Source organism: Physeter macrocephalus, chromosome 18, assembly GCF_002837175.3.
Source record: "Physeter macrocephalus isolate SW-GA chromosome 18, ASM283717v5, whole genome shotgun sequence".
NCBI classification, from domain to species: domain Eukaryota; kingdom Metazoa; phylum Chordata; class Mammalia; order Artiodactyla; family Physeteridae; genus Physeter; species Physeter macrocephalus.
The window spans coordinates 42,530,712-42,547,931 of NC_041231.1; the positions used below are offsets into that span (position 1 = coordinate 42,530,712).

Consider the following 17,220-nt stretch of genomic DNA (forward strand, 5'->3'; position numbering starts at 1 on the left):
ACCACTCACTGTCCATTTTTCCAAGAACAGCACTGTTCTTTCCTGTAATGCCACAAGGCATTGATTTTCTATATGTGCAACAGTTAACATGAAGATTATCATCTTTAAAATCTACCTAAATAAATATAACTCAATATAAAACCTGGACTTTTTAAAACAAGAAGTAGACATGAGGTACACATAGTACAACAGTAGAGCAGCTGCCTTGAATGGAGAAATATTCAGCTTATATAGATTTAAACTTTTACACTTTTCATGTAATGAGCAACCAGAGAATACAGGGAATAAAACCTTCAAAGTAACAAATCACAGGTACTTTTCTCAAAAGAAGCATTGACAAAATAACAAAGCCAAAAACTCACCTGGGTATTGGGGTCATAATAAGTTCCTGCCAAGGGGTCATAATAGTAGCCAGTAGCAGAATCATATATGTAGCAGTCAGATGAAGCTAGAGGGAATAAAACCAGAGCCAGTGTTAGTCCCTGTCCAATGAAGCCCTTGCTGGGGACTCATCAAGAACAATCTAAGAACGAGGCTGGCCAACCCAAAACGGTACAGAACCTGTAGATGGTGCTCTCTGAGTCAGAACCTCTAGTCAACTGCATCTCTTGCCAACTTTGTGACCATAAAGATTTCAATTAATGAGTAGTCAAGCCAAAAAGAATAATAGAAATAAGACAAAGGTCACTCACACTGTTGTCCTTGTCGATTTGTATCTGAAGACCAGTCTGAATTTCTGCCACCTCCCCGCCTATCTCGGAAATATTTTTTACCCTATCACAGAAAGACAAGTTAAAATTATGGAACTTCTGATAGCCATTTACCTTAACAATCACCCACTAGAGAAAATTTAAAATCACTCTTTCAGTCACTTGAGGATTTTAATAGAGCACCCCCCAACTGCTGAAGCCTACCTGATAGTAGTGCATGTGGTCAGAATGGTCCCCAGAATCATTTCTGCAACAAACAATACAACATGTCTTGAGCCTGCTACCAAAAGCCACTTGAGGAGTGCCCAACCCTACAGATTTGCTGAGAAACTCTTTTCCCCCTTTTGAATAGAAAGGAACAACCCAGAGAGTAAGCAAGTCTGGTGATGCAGAGACTCCCGAGAGGAGGGGCAGTGGGACTCCTACAAAGCTATCGGCTGAAGCAAAACAGCAACTGAGTTGAGGGTGCCAGAGCAAGATCTGCCCCATCCCTGTAAGCCTGCCTCTTTGATGCAGCCATTTCCCAGTTACCACTCCTGGGTCAAGATGAATGAAGGAGTAAAGAAGAATAAGATTTCCCAGCACTATGGGGGTATGAACAAAGTCAAGACAGCATTTTCTTAGGATTCCAAGAGGCAAGGATACATTGCGATTTTTTTCCTGCACATCCAAAACTGTACCATCACCTGGGACCCAAAGATACCAGAGAATCAAGAGGGAAAAAACAGAAGTACCTAGTACTGCTATTTAAAGGGAAAAACAAAAACCTAGAGTCAGAACAAGGCAAGCTTCAGAAAAAGAAAACATACACACGTACCTGAAGCAACTCATACTGGGAAAGCACCACGTTTTACTATCTGTCTCTCCAGCCAGGAATAAGAGTTTCCTCCCAAAAACCTGAGTGGGGGTAGCACCCCTCTGCTTTACCTTCGTTTTCCAGTGGCCAGGTTTACAGCTACCATCTTCCCATCAATGCTAAATGGTGGATCAAGGTTCTGCAAGATCTTCACTACGCGAAGAGCTTCCTGGGGAACCAAAGACTCATTTGAACCCAAAGAGAGAAAAGGACATGTCCCTTGAAAGAAAACTGAACATGGATTTTCCTTCTCAAAAGAAAAATTTCTAAACATGTTCTGGTCATAACTGTAATACTAAAAGCACACTGGCAAAAACAGGCAACTCTTTTTTTTTTTTTTTTTTTTGCGGTACGCGGGCCCCTCACTGTCGTGGCCCCTCCAGTTGCGGAGCACAGGCTCCGGATGCGCAGGCTCAGCGGCCATGGCTCACGGGCCCAGCCACTCCGCAGCACGTGGGATCTTCCCAGACCAGGGCACGAACCCGTGTCCCCTGCATGGGCAGGCGGATTCTCAACCACTGCGCCACCAGGGAAGCCCCAGGCAACTCTTAATGAAGGGTTGATCAGAATAATGGTCAGAGTAGACATCAGTTCTTGGTATAAATTTCAGAAATTCAAATCCTCTTCTTTTAGTCTGCAACTGTCACTGCATCAGATTCAGTTTACAAAGTCTCTTGTGATTTCTAAGCATGAAATCTAAGAAATATCAATGATTTTCATTGCTATCCTCACATTACTTCCATAGAAAAGGGCCCCACAGCTAAAAATTCAAGCCACAAGAAATCTATTAAAGCAACACTTTGAGGAAAAAGAGGAAATGCTCTGTTTCCATCAAACATAAAACTGTCTGTGGCCAGGCAAAATGATTTTAAGAAATCAGAAAATTCACTAAAATCTTGAAAAGGTTTAGTCCTCAGATTTTCCACAAGTGACTAAGCTGTCACTTTATTTTAACTGGAAACTGTAAATGCCACAAGACAAAAATCTTGTGGATCTGGAAAACCACTCAGAGTTCCAACTTTCAAGGGCAGTCATTTCACCTGAATGAACCCCAAGAAAAAAAGAATAAGAGGGGTTATGGTACCAAGTAGCAAACGAGAATTCCAAGATTAAAGTCCTTCAAACCTTCTGGAGGTTTCTATAGCCAGCCATCCCTAGGCTGTTCTGAGGTGGTAGGAGGTGAGGGATCCAGGGGGTGGGGGTGGTGATGACGGATAACTACGACTCACCGCATGGGAGTCAAGGTCAATAAAGCCATAGGTGTGGCCCATGGGGCCTGTTCTGTTCTTGATGATACGGACGTTAGCAGTAGTAAGGCGGACGTAGGGCTCCAGCACTTCCACTATCACCTCAGGTGGAGTGGAACGATAGATGCGTTTTAGCATTATTGCTGAACAAACCAAGCACAAATGGGAGAGGAGAAAGGAAAGAGAGAGAAAGGTTTACATTTTTGAAGTCCTCAGAGCCTGAATGTGTGTGTGTGTGTGTTTGTGTGTGTCTGAATGTGTGTGTGTGTGTGTGTGTGTGTGTGTGTGTGTGTGTGTATATATATATATATATATATATTTTTTTTTTTTTTTTTTTTACTGCAGATGACTGCAGATGTTACCCTGCTCTACCAAGGCTGGTTCTATAACAAAATGCTAGTCAAATACTTCATATTTTTCTTCACCAATACTTAGAAATCTAAAGTTATGCTTTGCTGCATCTGAATAGCAACTTGCTATTTGGAGGATATAGATTACTTCAGTGAGGCGTGCAAAAGGCAAGAGCCTCTTCAATCAGGCCAAGCAGTTTTACTAGGGTGTAGGAAGCTGCTGGTCCAGAGCCACAACACAAGCAATCTATGTTCCAACCACGGTGGTCACGGTCTGGTACATGCCCCAACAAACCACTTACTTTTGCTTTCCCCATCCTGGCGTGTCTCCCCAGACCATGGCTCCTTCTCTCGGTCTCTTCGGAAGGTGAGCCCTTCCCTCCGTGAAGGAGGGAGATACCTTTCTGCTTCTCTCTTTTGATGTCCCAAGCGTGGTTCTTGTCCTTCTTCCCGCTTCTTGGGTTCAGATTCCTTATCAGCTGACCTTGGTTGGCTGGGTTGTTTTTCTGACGGTGCTGGTATGGATGTTTTCTGAGGCTGAGGGTAGGTTATTAATTCTTGCTTGGCCTCTGTCACTAGAGGAACAGAACAGAAAGAGAATCTCCAACAGGTTTTATCCCCCCAAACACTGTGATTCCTCCTTACCTGCCACCAAATACTCATACTGGAATGCTTTTATTTTGTTTTGTTTGGCTGCACCACGTGGCATACGAGATCTTAGTTCCTCAACAAGGGACTGAACCCGTGCCACAGCAGTGAAAGCACCAAGTCCTAACCACTGGACCGCCAGGGAATTCCCTGGAATAGTTTTAAAAGTCAAAGAAATACCTACAAAAAAGTCCTCTGACAGACTTTAAGCATGGCTAATAAGACAGCATATAAAATAGTTAACAGAAGAAACTACCCAGTATTTAAAAAATTTAATCTTACGAGTTTTCTATCACTTCCCCAACATTTAAATCTTTCATGAGACCCTGAATGAACTTTACTATTATAACCAATGATAGAACAGATCTGGGGACAAAATTACCAAAGATATGGCCCTTGTTAGAAGTTTGCTACAAACACTTATCTCAAACGTGTATGGCTAGGGGCCTTGCTTCTTCCAGTGTTACGGTACTAAGATAGCTGCTCAAATTCTGTAAGACCAGACACCCTATTCTCCGGCGAAGCTAAGAGACCTACCTGCACACAGCTCATTTATATGCAAATAATTACAATGGGCAAATGTCCTTCAAAATATAAATGATTCATTTCAAATCTCTTTCTAAAGCAGGATAATTTGTCCAGTTAATTGGAGGTATTTCTGCAATTAATTCATTCTTAGAGGAAGTCATGAGGCTCAAAGAGACATTCTATGGGAGCAGTGTAGAGATTACTTAACAGCAGTGACAGGTGACCAATGGATACTTGCTATGTGTGTTTCCATGTGAAAGTTGTTTCAGCCATCTTAGTGGTATGGTGCTCTAGGGTTTTTATAAACCATCTGTTCATTCGTTAGAGTAGACTGAGAAAGAAGTCTTTCTTGAGGGAAAAAGCACAATTTTGCCTAATTGAAGTAATAAAACAAGCTAAAAATCTCCAACCTGTCCACGGGGAAGTTATTTACTCACCTTCCCACATGTTGGTTTGGTCTCTAGAGCATGCAGAGCCTTCCCCAAAGATTTTCAGAATACCTGCTTCACAGCCCTCACTAGAGAGTAGAATCTCCACTATAGGCCAAAAGCCCAGCTAAGGAATTCTTTGTAAGCATGCTAAGTTCTAACCTTGGAACAAACAGATCTTTCAGAAGACTAACAGGATCCCAGCACTGAACTGTATTTTATGGTCATGCACTAGCTTTCCTTACAGGATAATATCAGAAAGAGGCACATACAGTCATTGTTATAGGACTATTGTTACGGATGCCTTTGACAGACTCTTCAAGGTTGTTTACCTACAGGTTCTCAGGAGAAATTAACTTTAAAACCAAGTTACTGAGAAGCTGTTAGGTTTATTACTCTATAAAAATAACACATACCCTCAATCCTGATTATTGTCTCTTGTTTATATTTTTACTGTTATTTAACAAATGTTTTTGTGTTGAAGATCCTCAAATGTTTAGAACATAAATGAGAAAATAATAACAATAGCAAATTATTCCCAATAACTTCAAAGAAGCTGGGGTAGGGTGGGTGGGGTGTCCACATGGACTAATGCCATGTAGACTCTTTCTCAATCTAATATCCTTAAATGTATTCTGAGTAACAATACTACTGACCTCTGGTCAGCTGGGTTATGGGTAAGGAGCCCATAACCCATCTCATTCCCCTGGCAGAACTCTGAGATCCAAAACTATTTACTAACAGGTCACACGAAGTTAGCTATCACATTGCACTTTCTTTTTTTTTTTTTTTTTTTTTGCGTTACACTGGCCTCTCACTGTTACTGTTGTGGCCCCTCCCGTTGCGGAGCACAGGCTCCGGACGCGCAGGCTCAGCGGCCATGGCTCACGGGCCTAGCTGCTCTGCAGCATGTGGGATCTTCCCGAACCGGGGCACGAACCTGCGTCCCCTGCATCGGCAGGCGGACTCTCAACCACTGTGCCACCAGGGAAGCCCTCACGTTGCACTTTTAAGAGCTTTACAGATCATCTTGTATTTAGGGATGATCACTCTTTGAAGCCAAGGAAAGCATGAAATCTGTTTTGCTCAGTGCACAAAATAAAAACTACCACCTCCATCTCTACCACCACTCACCTTCCCTTGGGCACTTGCAGAATGAACATGAAGATCGGTGTCCACCAGTGCTGGCCTTACACTACAAGGGAAAGGAAAAGAATTCAAATTGACCAAAAAAAAATTTTTTTTTTAATCTTACTTATAGCCAACACATCAACAACTGCCAAAAAATGAAAGAAATAAGCCATATCCCAGATCACCTTAAAACCTAATCAGTCTGATGTCTTCCACTCATCAGAGCTGACACAGACTCTGATGAGCTGCTGTTTGAGAGCTGCCTCTAACAGGGTATATGGACCTTGGAGCAGCCCCAAATGCTTTTGCTCTGGACAAGGATTTCTACAGGAAGTAAACTTGACTAAGAAAACTGGACTATTAAGTGGTTTATAGGATATACTGCCCTAAAGCTGTTACCACTCAGTCTGCATCCAAAATTTGATCCTGAACTGGTTATGACAACCCTATTCAGGCTTGGCTGGAACTGAGAAGAATCCAGTGATCAATTCCTTTCTCAAACACTGATTTTAAAAAGGGCATGGAAGGAGGAGGAAGATCCATAAGTAGTGTCTCTGGCAGCTATTCTGAGGATGTTAAAAGGAAAAGTTACATTCACTACCCTAGAACAAGGGAAGAGACACTTTGCATTGTGAATGAAGTTCTTCTTATCTGAACCTATGAACAAAAAGGCAAGTCTATCATTGCCCAACCCCAAACACAGCCCCAAACCTGAACTTTTGCCACTGAGCTCAGAGTGTTAGAAGGGCAGAGCTGACTGGTAAGAAACCAAAAGAGCAGGAACCATGAAAAGGATTCTATATGAGGAGGGCCTTGTAGGTTGAGTAAAAGAATACCAAATGGAGGAGGAGAGAATAATAATAAAAGCAGCAGCAGCTAATGATTAAACAGCACACAGCATGTACTGGGCTTACTTTACTTTACATGTGGTCACTTACTGATCCAGACAACTATTATCTCCCCAATTTGTAGATAATGAAACTGAGGCCTGGAGAGGTTAAGTCACTTGAGCAAGGTGATTAAAGTCAATTACTTTATTGTTCCCTTCTCTGTAAGCAGATCATACACACAGCCCTGCCCATTGTCAAGTGACTGTGGTGCCTCCCTGTAGGGTGAGTGACTTCATTGTCAGCCTTGCCACATGTCTTGCTTTGGTCAATGGAGCATGAGTGAACATCTGATCTACACAGGTCTGGCAGAAGCTTTAGGAGCCAATACTTGTGTAGATGAGCGTCCTGTTCTTTCCCTTGGCCAGGAGTTCCGATGTGGGACTAACTCCTTCCCCCTGGGTGCCAGACTGAGCGGCCATGAAGCTGAACTGTAGCAACTGCCCACAGGCCCTGGACATGTAATGTGAGTGAAGAATATGTTTGTCAATGTAAGTCACTAGGATTTGGGGGCTATTTGTTATTACAGTTGGCCCTCCATATCCACAGGTTCCACATCTGCAGATTAACCAACTACAGATCAAATATATTTGGGGAAAAAAAATTCCAGAAAATTCCAAAAAACAAAACTTGAATTTGCTACATGCCGGCAGCTATTTACATAGCATTTACATTGCATTATCTACTATAAGTAATCTAGAGACCATTTAAAGTACATGAGAGGGGCTTCCCTGGTGGCGCAGTGGTTGCGCGTCCGCCTGCCGATGCAGGGGAACCGGGTTCGCGCCCCGGTCTGGGAGGATCCCACGTGCCGCGGAGCGGCTGGGCCCGTGAGCCATGGCCGCTGAGCCTGCGCATCCGGAGCCTGTGCTCCGCAACGGGAGAGGCCACAACAGAGGAAGGCCCGCATACCCCAAAACATAAATAAATAAATAAATAAATAAAGTACATGAGAGGATGTGCCTAGGTTATGTGCAAATACTACATCATTTTATTTTATTTTATTTATTTATTTTTTTTGTGGTACGTGGGCCTCTCACTGTTGTGGCCTCTCCCATTGCGGAGCACAGGCTCCGGACGTGCAGGCTCAGCGGCCATGGCTCACGGGCCCAGCCGCTCTGCGGCATGTGGGATCTTCCCGGATCAGGGCACGAACCTGTGTCCCCTGCATCGGCAGGCAGATTCTCAACCACTGTGCCACCAGGGAAGCCCTACATCATTTTATATAAGAGACTTGAGCATCTGTGGATTTTGATTTCAGCAGGGGGTCTTGGAATCAATCCCCCACAGATACCGTTGGATGACTGTACAGCAGAGCTGTAAGTGGGGGAATCAGGATCCTAACCTGAGTAGGTATAATTTAAATACCATAAAATTCATCAGTTTTAAGTCTCCAATTCAATGATTTCTAGCATATCTATAATACAATCATCACCATAATCTAACTTTAGAACATTTTCTTCATCCCAAAAAGAAACCTGGTGGATTTCTCTCCCATTCTCACCCCCAGTCCTATAGAATTAATCTTTTGCGTCTGGCATAGTTTTTTTCCCAGTTCATTCATGTTGTAGCACCTATCAATACTTCATTCCTTTTGACTGCTAAATAGCATTCCATTGTATGGCTATACCACATTTTGTTTATCCATTCATCAGTTGATGGGCATTTGGGTTGTTTCTACTTTTTGGTTATTATGAGTAATACTGCTATGAATTTTTTAAAAAGTCAGTGCATTTCACATCAGGCCAAAGATCACATATGCAGGGTTGGCACCTCAACTCTTCCAGAAAAGCACAGAAATTACAAAGTACCTCTGAAACAGCTGAACAAGTGGCCTGCCATTTTAGGGAACAATTTAACCAAGCTATTCTGTTCTTTCAAGCAACAGCCTTGGCAACAGCTATAAAATTCTGATGTCAGATATTAACATTTTTTTCTGCTGGTTAACAGAAAATAGACTTCAAAACTTTCCCTTTAATGCTAGCTCCCTCCATCTCTGATTATAAAGTAAACAATACGTGTGCATTATAGCTAATAATGGAAAGTTTAAGAGACAGGGGAAAATCACTCATAATTCCAAGACGTAGAGGCAATCACTATTAAAATGCAAAATGTTCTCAAAATTCTAGCGGCCTTTTTTGCAGAAATGGAAAAGCAGATCCTCAAATGTATATGAAATTGCAAGGGACCCTGAGTAGCCAAAACAATTTTGAAAAAGAAGAACAAAATCGAAGGACTCACACTTCCCAACTGCAAAACTTACTAAAGAGTTACAGTAATCAAAACAGTGTGGTGGAAATGTAAAATATTTTAGATAGCTAGTGGGACGCAGCCGCATAGCACAGGGAGATCAGCTTGGTGATTTGTGACCACCTAGAGGGGTGGGATAGGGAGGGTGGGAGGGAGGGAGACGCAAGAGGGAAGAGATATGGGAACATACGTATATGTATAACTGAGCCACTTTGTTATAAAGCAGAAACTAACACACCATTGTAAAGCAATTATACTCCAATAAAGATGTTAAAAAAAAAAAGTGTAGTGGGCTTCCCTGGTGGCGCAGTGGTTAATAATCTGCCTGCCAATGCGGGGGACGTGGGTTCGAGCCCTGGTCCGGGAAGATCCCACATGCCGTGTAGCAGCTGGGCCCATGCGCCACAACTACTGAGCTCTCACGAGCCACAACTACTGAACCCTCATGAGCCACAACTACTGAGCCCACATGCTGCAACTGCTGAGGCCCGCATGACTAGAGCCTGTGTGCCGCAACAGGAGAAGCCACTGCACCACAGCGAAGAGTGCCCCTGCTCGCCACAACTGGAGCGGGCCCATGCCCAGCAATGAAGACCCAACGTAGCCAAAAAAACAAAAACAAAAAACAGTGTGGTACTGGCATAAGGATAAAAGTATAGATCAACAGAATAAAACTGAGTCTATAGAAATAAACCTATACATCTATGGTCAAATGATTTCCAACAAGAGTACCAAAACCATTCAACGGGGAAATAATTGTTAATTCAACAAATGGTGCTGGGAAAACTGAATATCCACATTCCAAAGAATGAAACTGTACCCTTACTTCATACCCGGAACAAAAATTAACTCAAAATAGACCAAAGATCTAAATATAAAAGCCAAAACTATAAATTTCTTAGAAGAAAACATATGGATAAGTCTTCAAGACCTTGGCTTTGGCAATGGTTTCATGACACCAAAGGACAAGCAATAAAAGAAAAAAAAAATAGGGGCTTCCCTGGTGGAGCAGTGGTTAAGAATCCGCCTGCCAATGCAGGAGACACAGGTTGGAGCCCTGGTCCAGGAAGATCCCACATGCTGTGGAGCACCTAAGCCCGTGCACCACAACTACTGAGCCTGTGCTCTAGAGCCCATGAGACACAACTACTGAAGCCCACGCTCTGTAACAAGAGAAGCCACCGCAATGAGAAGTCCGTGCACCCCAATGAAGAGCAGCCCCTGCTCACTGCAACTAGAGAAAGCCCGCGCACAGCAATGAAGACCCAACACAGCCCCCAATAAATAAATATATAAATAAATTTTAAAAAAAATAGATGAATTGGACTTTATCAAAATTAAGACCTTGTGTATCAAAGGACACTATCAAGCAAGTGAAAGACAACACACAGAATGGGAGAAAATATTTGCAAATCACATATCTGATAAGAGATAAACATCCAGAATATATAAAGAACTCTTACAACTTTTTCTTTCTTTTTTTTTTTTGGCCACACCGCACAGCTTGTGGGATCTTAGTTCCCCGACCAAGGATTGCCACTGTAGTCAAAGCGCCAAGTCCTAACCACTGGACCACCAGGAAATTCCCAAGAACTCTTACAACTTAACAAGAAGACAGAGGGGAGGGATATATTGGAAGATTGGGATTGACATACACACATTACTATATATAAAATAGATTAACTAATAAGGACCTACACTGTATAGCACAGGGAACTCTACTCAATACTCTGTAATGGCCTATATGGGAAAAGAATCTAAAAAAGAGTGGATATAAGTACATGTATAACTGATTCACTTTCCCGTACACCTGAAACTAACACAACATTGTAAATCAACTATACTCCAAGAAGAAAAAAAATACAACCTAATCAAAAATGGACTTGAATAAACATTTTTCCAAAGAAGATATACTAGTGGCTACAAACACAAGAAAAGATGCTCAACATCATTAGGGGAATGCAAATCATCACCATGATGATGATGATGAGATACTATTTCACACCCGCTGGTGGTTGTGAAATAGTTTGATGGCTACTATCAAAAAAAAAAAGGAATATAACAAATGTTGGCAAGGATGTGGAGAAATTGGAACCCTCAGACACTGCTGGAGGGAATGCAAAATGGTGCAGCTGCTGTCTGTGGAAAACAGTTTATTGGTTCCTCAAAGAGTTAAAAAATGAAAAGTACCATATGACCCAACAATTCTACTCCTGGGCAGTTCCAAAAGAACTGAAAACTGGTTTTCAAACAAAAACTTGCACATGAATATTCATAGTAGTCTTATTCTCAATAGCCAAGAAGTAGAAACAACTCAAATGTCCATCAACTGATGAAGAGATAAACAAGATGTGGTATATCCATATAATATTATTCAGCCATAAAAATAAATGAAGTACTGATACACACTATAGCATGGAGGAACCTTGAAAACATGCTAAGTGAAAGAAGGCAGACACAAAAGGTCACATAGTATATGGTTCTACTTACATGAAATGTTCAGAATAGGCACATTCATAGAGATAAAAAACAGAATAGTAATAGTGGTTTCCAGAAACTGAGGGAAAGGGGAATGGGGAGAGACTGTTTAACAGATATGGGGTTTCCTTTTAGGGTGATGAAAAAGTTCTAGAATGACATAGTGTTGATTACTGCACTTCATTGTGAATGTACTTAAGGCTACTGAATTATATGCTTTAAAATGGTTAAAATGGTAAATTTAATGTTATGTGTATTTCATCACCTTTTAAAAAATAGTTAAATGTTTTCCTAAACTGACAGCTTAAGGTACTACATGCATGAACTATGAATACTTTGGTCAATGACAATCACAGCTATCCAAATTGTATTCCAAAATGTAAAGCTAAAGCTTTTACTTAATTTTATCAAGTTCCACAACACTTTTAATGAATCTTGGTTCAGAAACTTTATATAGATTTTTCAAACTTATTTTTGAAACTAAATAGTAGCAATGAAAAATGACAAAATATATTTTCATGCTCATTTGCAATCAAACTGGACTTCTAAAAAGAGTATAGCCTAAAATCTTTATATATGCCATTCAAGAACAATATGAAGTTGAACAGAGGAAAAATACCATGGTACTTAAAGTTCTATATCCTTGGAAACCCCTGAATATCCCCCCAAAATGTGTACCTCTCACAGGACCAGCCTTTTTATATACATCATTCCAAACATTAATAAATCCTCTTTACCCCAGGAAGGGTAACTGGGGAGAGGTTGTAAGTCAAGGGACTGTTTTTCTTTCAGTTCGTAATTAACAGAAAGCATGGCATGTGTCCTTGGGAAAAGGTCTCCAACTACAGGCCCAGAACCCTCTATGGCCACAGGCAGTAGTAGCTGGGAAGCAGAAATTATAGATGATCTTGCCCTGACCTCCAGTTCATCTGAAGTGAACCAAGGAAGAAGAGCTTTGCCCTTGGCAATGCATACTACACCAGGCAGCATTCCTGTATACATGGAGAAGCTGTGATGCTGGATCCTTACTTCTAAGGAGAGGAATTCTTGGCACTTACCCGTTTGCAGTACCAAAAATCCAGGCTTGGTACATACTCAAGGGTGACCTCTTTGTCATGGATCATTAGAGTTCCCTGTAAAGACAAAGACAGAAGCCATCAACATTAACCTTTGGAGAAACAAAGAGACAGGAAAGCACAGAGAGCCTTTCCAGTCCCTAAGTTGAAACATTTTACAAAGAGTGGGCTTATTCATCGGCAAAAGGAAATGGCTGTTATAAGCCACAGACTTGGGACAGTGTGGCAGAGCAAGCTTAAGCTTAGGGAAAGGGAGTGGGAGAAGGTGAAATCAGTCTTCAGCCTTGGCTCCTGTTGGTTGGGGCGCTGTCTTTGGGCAGGCTAGGCCCAGTCTACTCCTCCAGAGGTCATGTAGTCCCAGCACGTCCCCCACCTGGCTAGGGAGCTAGCACACTGTCAAGAAGCAAACTCTTTCCTTCTGAAGCACAGAGGCACAGGAGCCCTCTCAATTATCTTCTTTTCCATGGCTAACTCAAATCCCCTTGGCGAGGTAGTAAGGGCTCTTAACTTTGGTGCCTGAAAACTTTTTTTGCAATACTGCTGCATGGCAAAAGCACCAAAAGAAAGAGGTACAACACCGAAGACAGGAAGAAAAGAGGAATGTGAAAGCTTCATGGCAGGTCACATCCTTAGAGCAGGAAACTGAATGGCTGGTGGTGGCAGCAGTGGTGGTGGTGGCGGTGGTGGCAGCAGCATCACTGTGGCTTGGAGCCTTCAGAGTGAGCTGGCCATGAGAACTGAGGAGCAACCATTGGCAAATAAGCACTTTGGGAAAGCCTGGCACCAGAACAGGTGAGAAAAGGGGTTCAACAAGCCTGCAGTTACAGAGCTCCTTTGCCTCTGCATTTTGGACAAGACACGAATTCTTTCACATCAAGAAAAAAATAAATTTTGTTTAATAAACACTAGACAGCAGATACGTGTTAGAGCAGAGGAAAAAAAAATCTCTGCCTACTGACAAGGGACCCTCACCCACACTTGCAAGTGAACTAACCGAGGATGCGACTCTGGAACTAGCCCCTGCGCTGTGTTCATTCTCCGCCCTCTAGGGTCCTCTGTGTCTCCTCAGACAGGGCTCTGAGTTATACAAGGCATTTCTTTGCAATTGGACCTCAGTTTCTTGCTTGAATCCATACATCTGTCAAATAATGCTTTACCTCTCTGCTTTTCACACCAAAAGAGTCAAGAGAAATACACAGAATAAAATTATTGTCTTGTGAAAACAAAACAAACAAAAAAAAAAACCTGCCCACCTACCTAACTCCTAGAATCTGGTCTCTGAGAAACTGTTTCATGGTTTGTTCTCAAGGCTAGAGGACAATGATAATAAAAATTTGCTAACATTTTTTAAGTGCTTACTCAGAGCCAGAAACTGTTAAGTATGTTATCTCATTTAACCCCTAAATGATCCCATGATCACTATCTCCATTTTACAGATGACGAAACATGCTCAGAGAGGCAAGGTTACCCAGCTGGTGAAAGGCAGAGGCAGATTCACTTCTGGGGCTGTAGATAAGGGACTGCCTGTTGCATTTGGCAACTCCTGCTCACTCTTAGGGATAGGTAATCTGCTCTAGGAGCCAATCCAGGAAAGAGAAAAAGCTCTGCAGACAGGGAGGGTCAGGGTCACTCTGCCAAGCTCTACCTATACAGAAGGTTGGTCAAGATGATACCCTTCCACCCAGAGGCAGTATATCATGTCATTTAAGAATATGGACTCTGGGTCAGGTTCCCTAAACTTGCATCCTGCCTCCACTCCATGACCTTCAGCAAGGTCCTTAACTTCTCTGAGCTTCAGTTTCCTCATTTGTAAAGTAGGAATAACAGTACCTACTTCATAAGGTGGTTATGAAGATTAAGTAAATTAATACATGTCAAGCGCTTAGCATGGGATATAGTTAGGGCTCAATACCTGTATTTCGAGCCCTAAGTGCTAGAAAAGGACTAGTCACTCATTCATCAGATTAGTTACTCACTTCATCTTACTTGCTTGTCAGGTGATAATACTTCACACCCCATTTCAATCTACTGAAACACTAAGCTTTCATAAGGGAATGGTCACTGCATGTCAGAATCTGTATCTTTATCACAGCACTTAGTGTTAGTTTTCAAATGCTGGGCCAAATCTGATCAACCAGGCTAAATCTTGCTGGTCTTTTATTATAAGTACCAAGCCCAGTACTTGGTACAGAAAAGGAGCTTAATAAGCAGTTATGGAATGAAAAAAAGACTGAATGGATCCAACTATCCCTGGAAGACTGGAGTGCTTTAGCACACAGTGGCTCTAGAGGAAGGTACTGCTGTCGTGTACACCTGTACACCCAGTCCATAAAACATGTGGGTTGCCATTTGAACAGTGAACAGTGCCATCAGAACAAGGCACTACTGTGAATTGCAGTCAACTGCAAATTCTGATTGCACCACTTGGAGGCATCAGTAGACTCAGGAATTCCTAAGGCAAAGAGCACGTTATACTTATCAGATAACAAATATGATGTTCCAGAAGCCGTTGATGACTTTCTGTCGAGGCTAGGGAACTCCCCCTGCTAGGAGTACTCACAGAATATCAATTTGAGAAGGTTACCTTCAATTCATGTGTTACAAAGGCATGCATGATTTTTTTCTTTTTGGCAGCACCACGAGGCTTTCGGGATCCTAGTTCCTGGACCAGGGATTGAACCCGTACCCCCTGCAACGGAAGTGCAGAGTCCTAACCACTAATTTCTTATTCCTCAGAGTCCCCTACAACTAAGGCGGCCCTTTCTTTTCGATCTGCACATGGTTAGAAATGAGGCTACCAGACACCACTGCTAAAGAATACAAAATGGTTGTTAAACCCATCACTATTGAAGAACAGAGCCAATTGATTTTTAATAAATTTATTTATTTATTTATTTATAGCTGCATGGGGTCTTCTCATTGCGGTGGCCTCTCTTGTTGTGGAGCACGGGCTCTAGGCACGCGGGCTTCAGTAGCTGTGGCTCGAAGGCTCTAGAGCGCAGGCTCAGTAGTTGTGGCGCACGGGCTTAGCTGCTCTGCGGCATGTGGGATCCTCCCAGACCAGGGCTCGAACCCATGTCTCCTGCATTGGCAGGCGGATTCTTAACCACTGCGCCACCAGGGAAGCCCAGGAGCCAATTGTTTTAATAAGAATAAACAGACAAGGGACTTCCCTGGTGGTCCAATGGTTAAGAATCTGCCTTCCAATGCAGGGGATACAGGTTTGATCCCCAGTGGGGGAACTAAAATCCCACTGCCTCGGGGCAACTAAGCCCACGCCCCACAACTACTGAGCCCATGCACCACAACTAGAGAGAAGCCCACGCCTCACAACGAGGAGCCTGCGTGCTGCAGTGGAGAATCCCACTGCAACTAAGACCCGATGCAGCCCCAAAACAAATAAATAAATAAATATGTTTTTAAAAAAATTCTAAAAAAAAAAATAAACAGACACAAAAAACTCGAATGAGAACAATCAGGTTGATTTATGATTTGATTCCCCAGGTGTTATCATACAGCAGCTGCCCAGATGTACCAAGCACAGGCGTGACTTATACTGTACTCCTCCCCATTCCTGCCAGGTCTTTTGTTCAGATTTCATAGAGTAAAGATATGCCAGTGTCTCCTAGGGAAACAACCTGTGGGGAGTTGGACTAATAAGTGGGTAGGATGATTTCATAACTTTTTGGTTGACCACTTTTAATTGTCTATTACCTACCACCTTCACACACTAGAATTTTTATTCATCATTTGAATTATTGGGTTATTTATTAAGCCACTTGAAGCAAAGGTACCATGAAGACAAGTCTGATTAACCACATCTGGCTTCTAAAGATGTACCACCATATATTTGAAAGTAAAACCAAGGACACCCCCTTTCTCAGTCGTATTAGATTAGGCGTAAATTAGATTAAAACCTGCTAGAATCCTCCCAAGCCCAAAGCTCTCACTTGACAAAGTCACATATATGCATCCCTAAGTATATTTCAAAGGGTCTTAATGTGAAGAAGCTGCAAGCAGCGAGAGATAATCACACTCCTGAACAGCAAAGCAAGTCCTTACTCTCCACCTCAGGGACACTAGAGAGTAGCGTATTCTGGGTCTGAGGGCTGCTAAATTCAACATTCACATTTCCATTTCCCTTTTCACCTGCTGCACTTGGAGACTTCATAACTCCATTTTGTGACTCTTAACCTGTGAAAAGGACTTGGGTCAGAGAATTGAGACTCTATCGTAACTTCCAGCTGGTTTATAACCAAGCTCAAGGATTCTTAAGGTACTGGGGAGGTACAAGAGAAAATGGAAAGAAAAGAACATTTCTGGCCAGCAGATTTGCATCTTTTCTGAAGATCTCCCACTAGCACAGTCACAGTTATACTCTGTATTGAGAATATGATTGCTGGGTGACATAAAAGATCACCCCATTCAAGTATGGAGAGAGAGGCAGACAGACAGGATCAAAGGCAGGGGGAAAGTATGTGAGCCTTGTGAATACAACTCACGCTGAAAAATGAGCAAGCCCTCTTTGTAGATTTGTGCTTCTTCCAAACACAGGATGGGAGAATCAAGTTACTGGTGGCTGAGAAATGATACTGTCTATCAGAGATAGTAATCTTTATTCACAAAGCAAT

General features: G+C 42.3%; 1 protein-coding gene across 3 annotated transcripts in view; it reads right to left on the reverse strand.

Annotated features, from left to right (window-relative positions):
* RBM6 (RNA binding motif protein 6) overlaps positions 1-17,220 on the reverse strand; it is a 109,138-nt gene that overhangs the window by 10,585 nt on the left and 81,333 nt on the right. For 2 of the 3 annotated variants that reach the window (XM_024123776.3, XM_055080128.1), the window contains 8 exons: positions 12,572-12,646; positions 5,902-5,962; positions 3,466-3,738; positions 2,796-2,956; positions 1,638-1,735; positions 915-957; positions 693-774; positions 363-448 (listed from right to left, as the gene is read on the reverse strand). In XM_024123776.3, the coding sequence (XP_023979544.1) occupies positions 363-448; positions 693-774; positions 915-957; positions 1,638-1,735; positions 2,796-2,956; positions 3,466-3,738; positions 5,902-5,962; positions 12,572-12,646 (879 nt within the window). Of the gene's footprint in view, positions 1-362; positions 449-692; positions 775-914; positions 958-1,637; positions 1,736-2,795; positions 2,957-3,465; positions 3,739-5,901; positions 5,963-12,571; positions 12,647-13,583; positions 13,751-17,220 lie in introns of all 3 variants that reach the window. The other variant, XM_007113955.3, reaches the window with a different exon arrangement.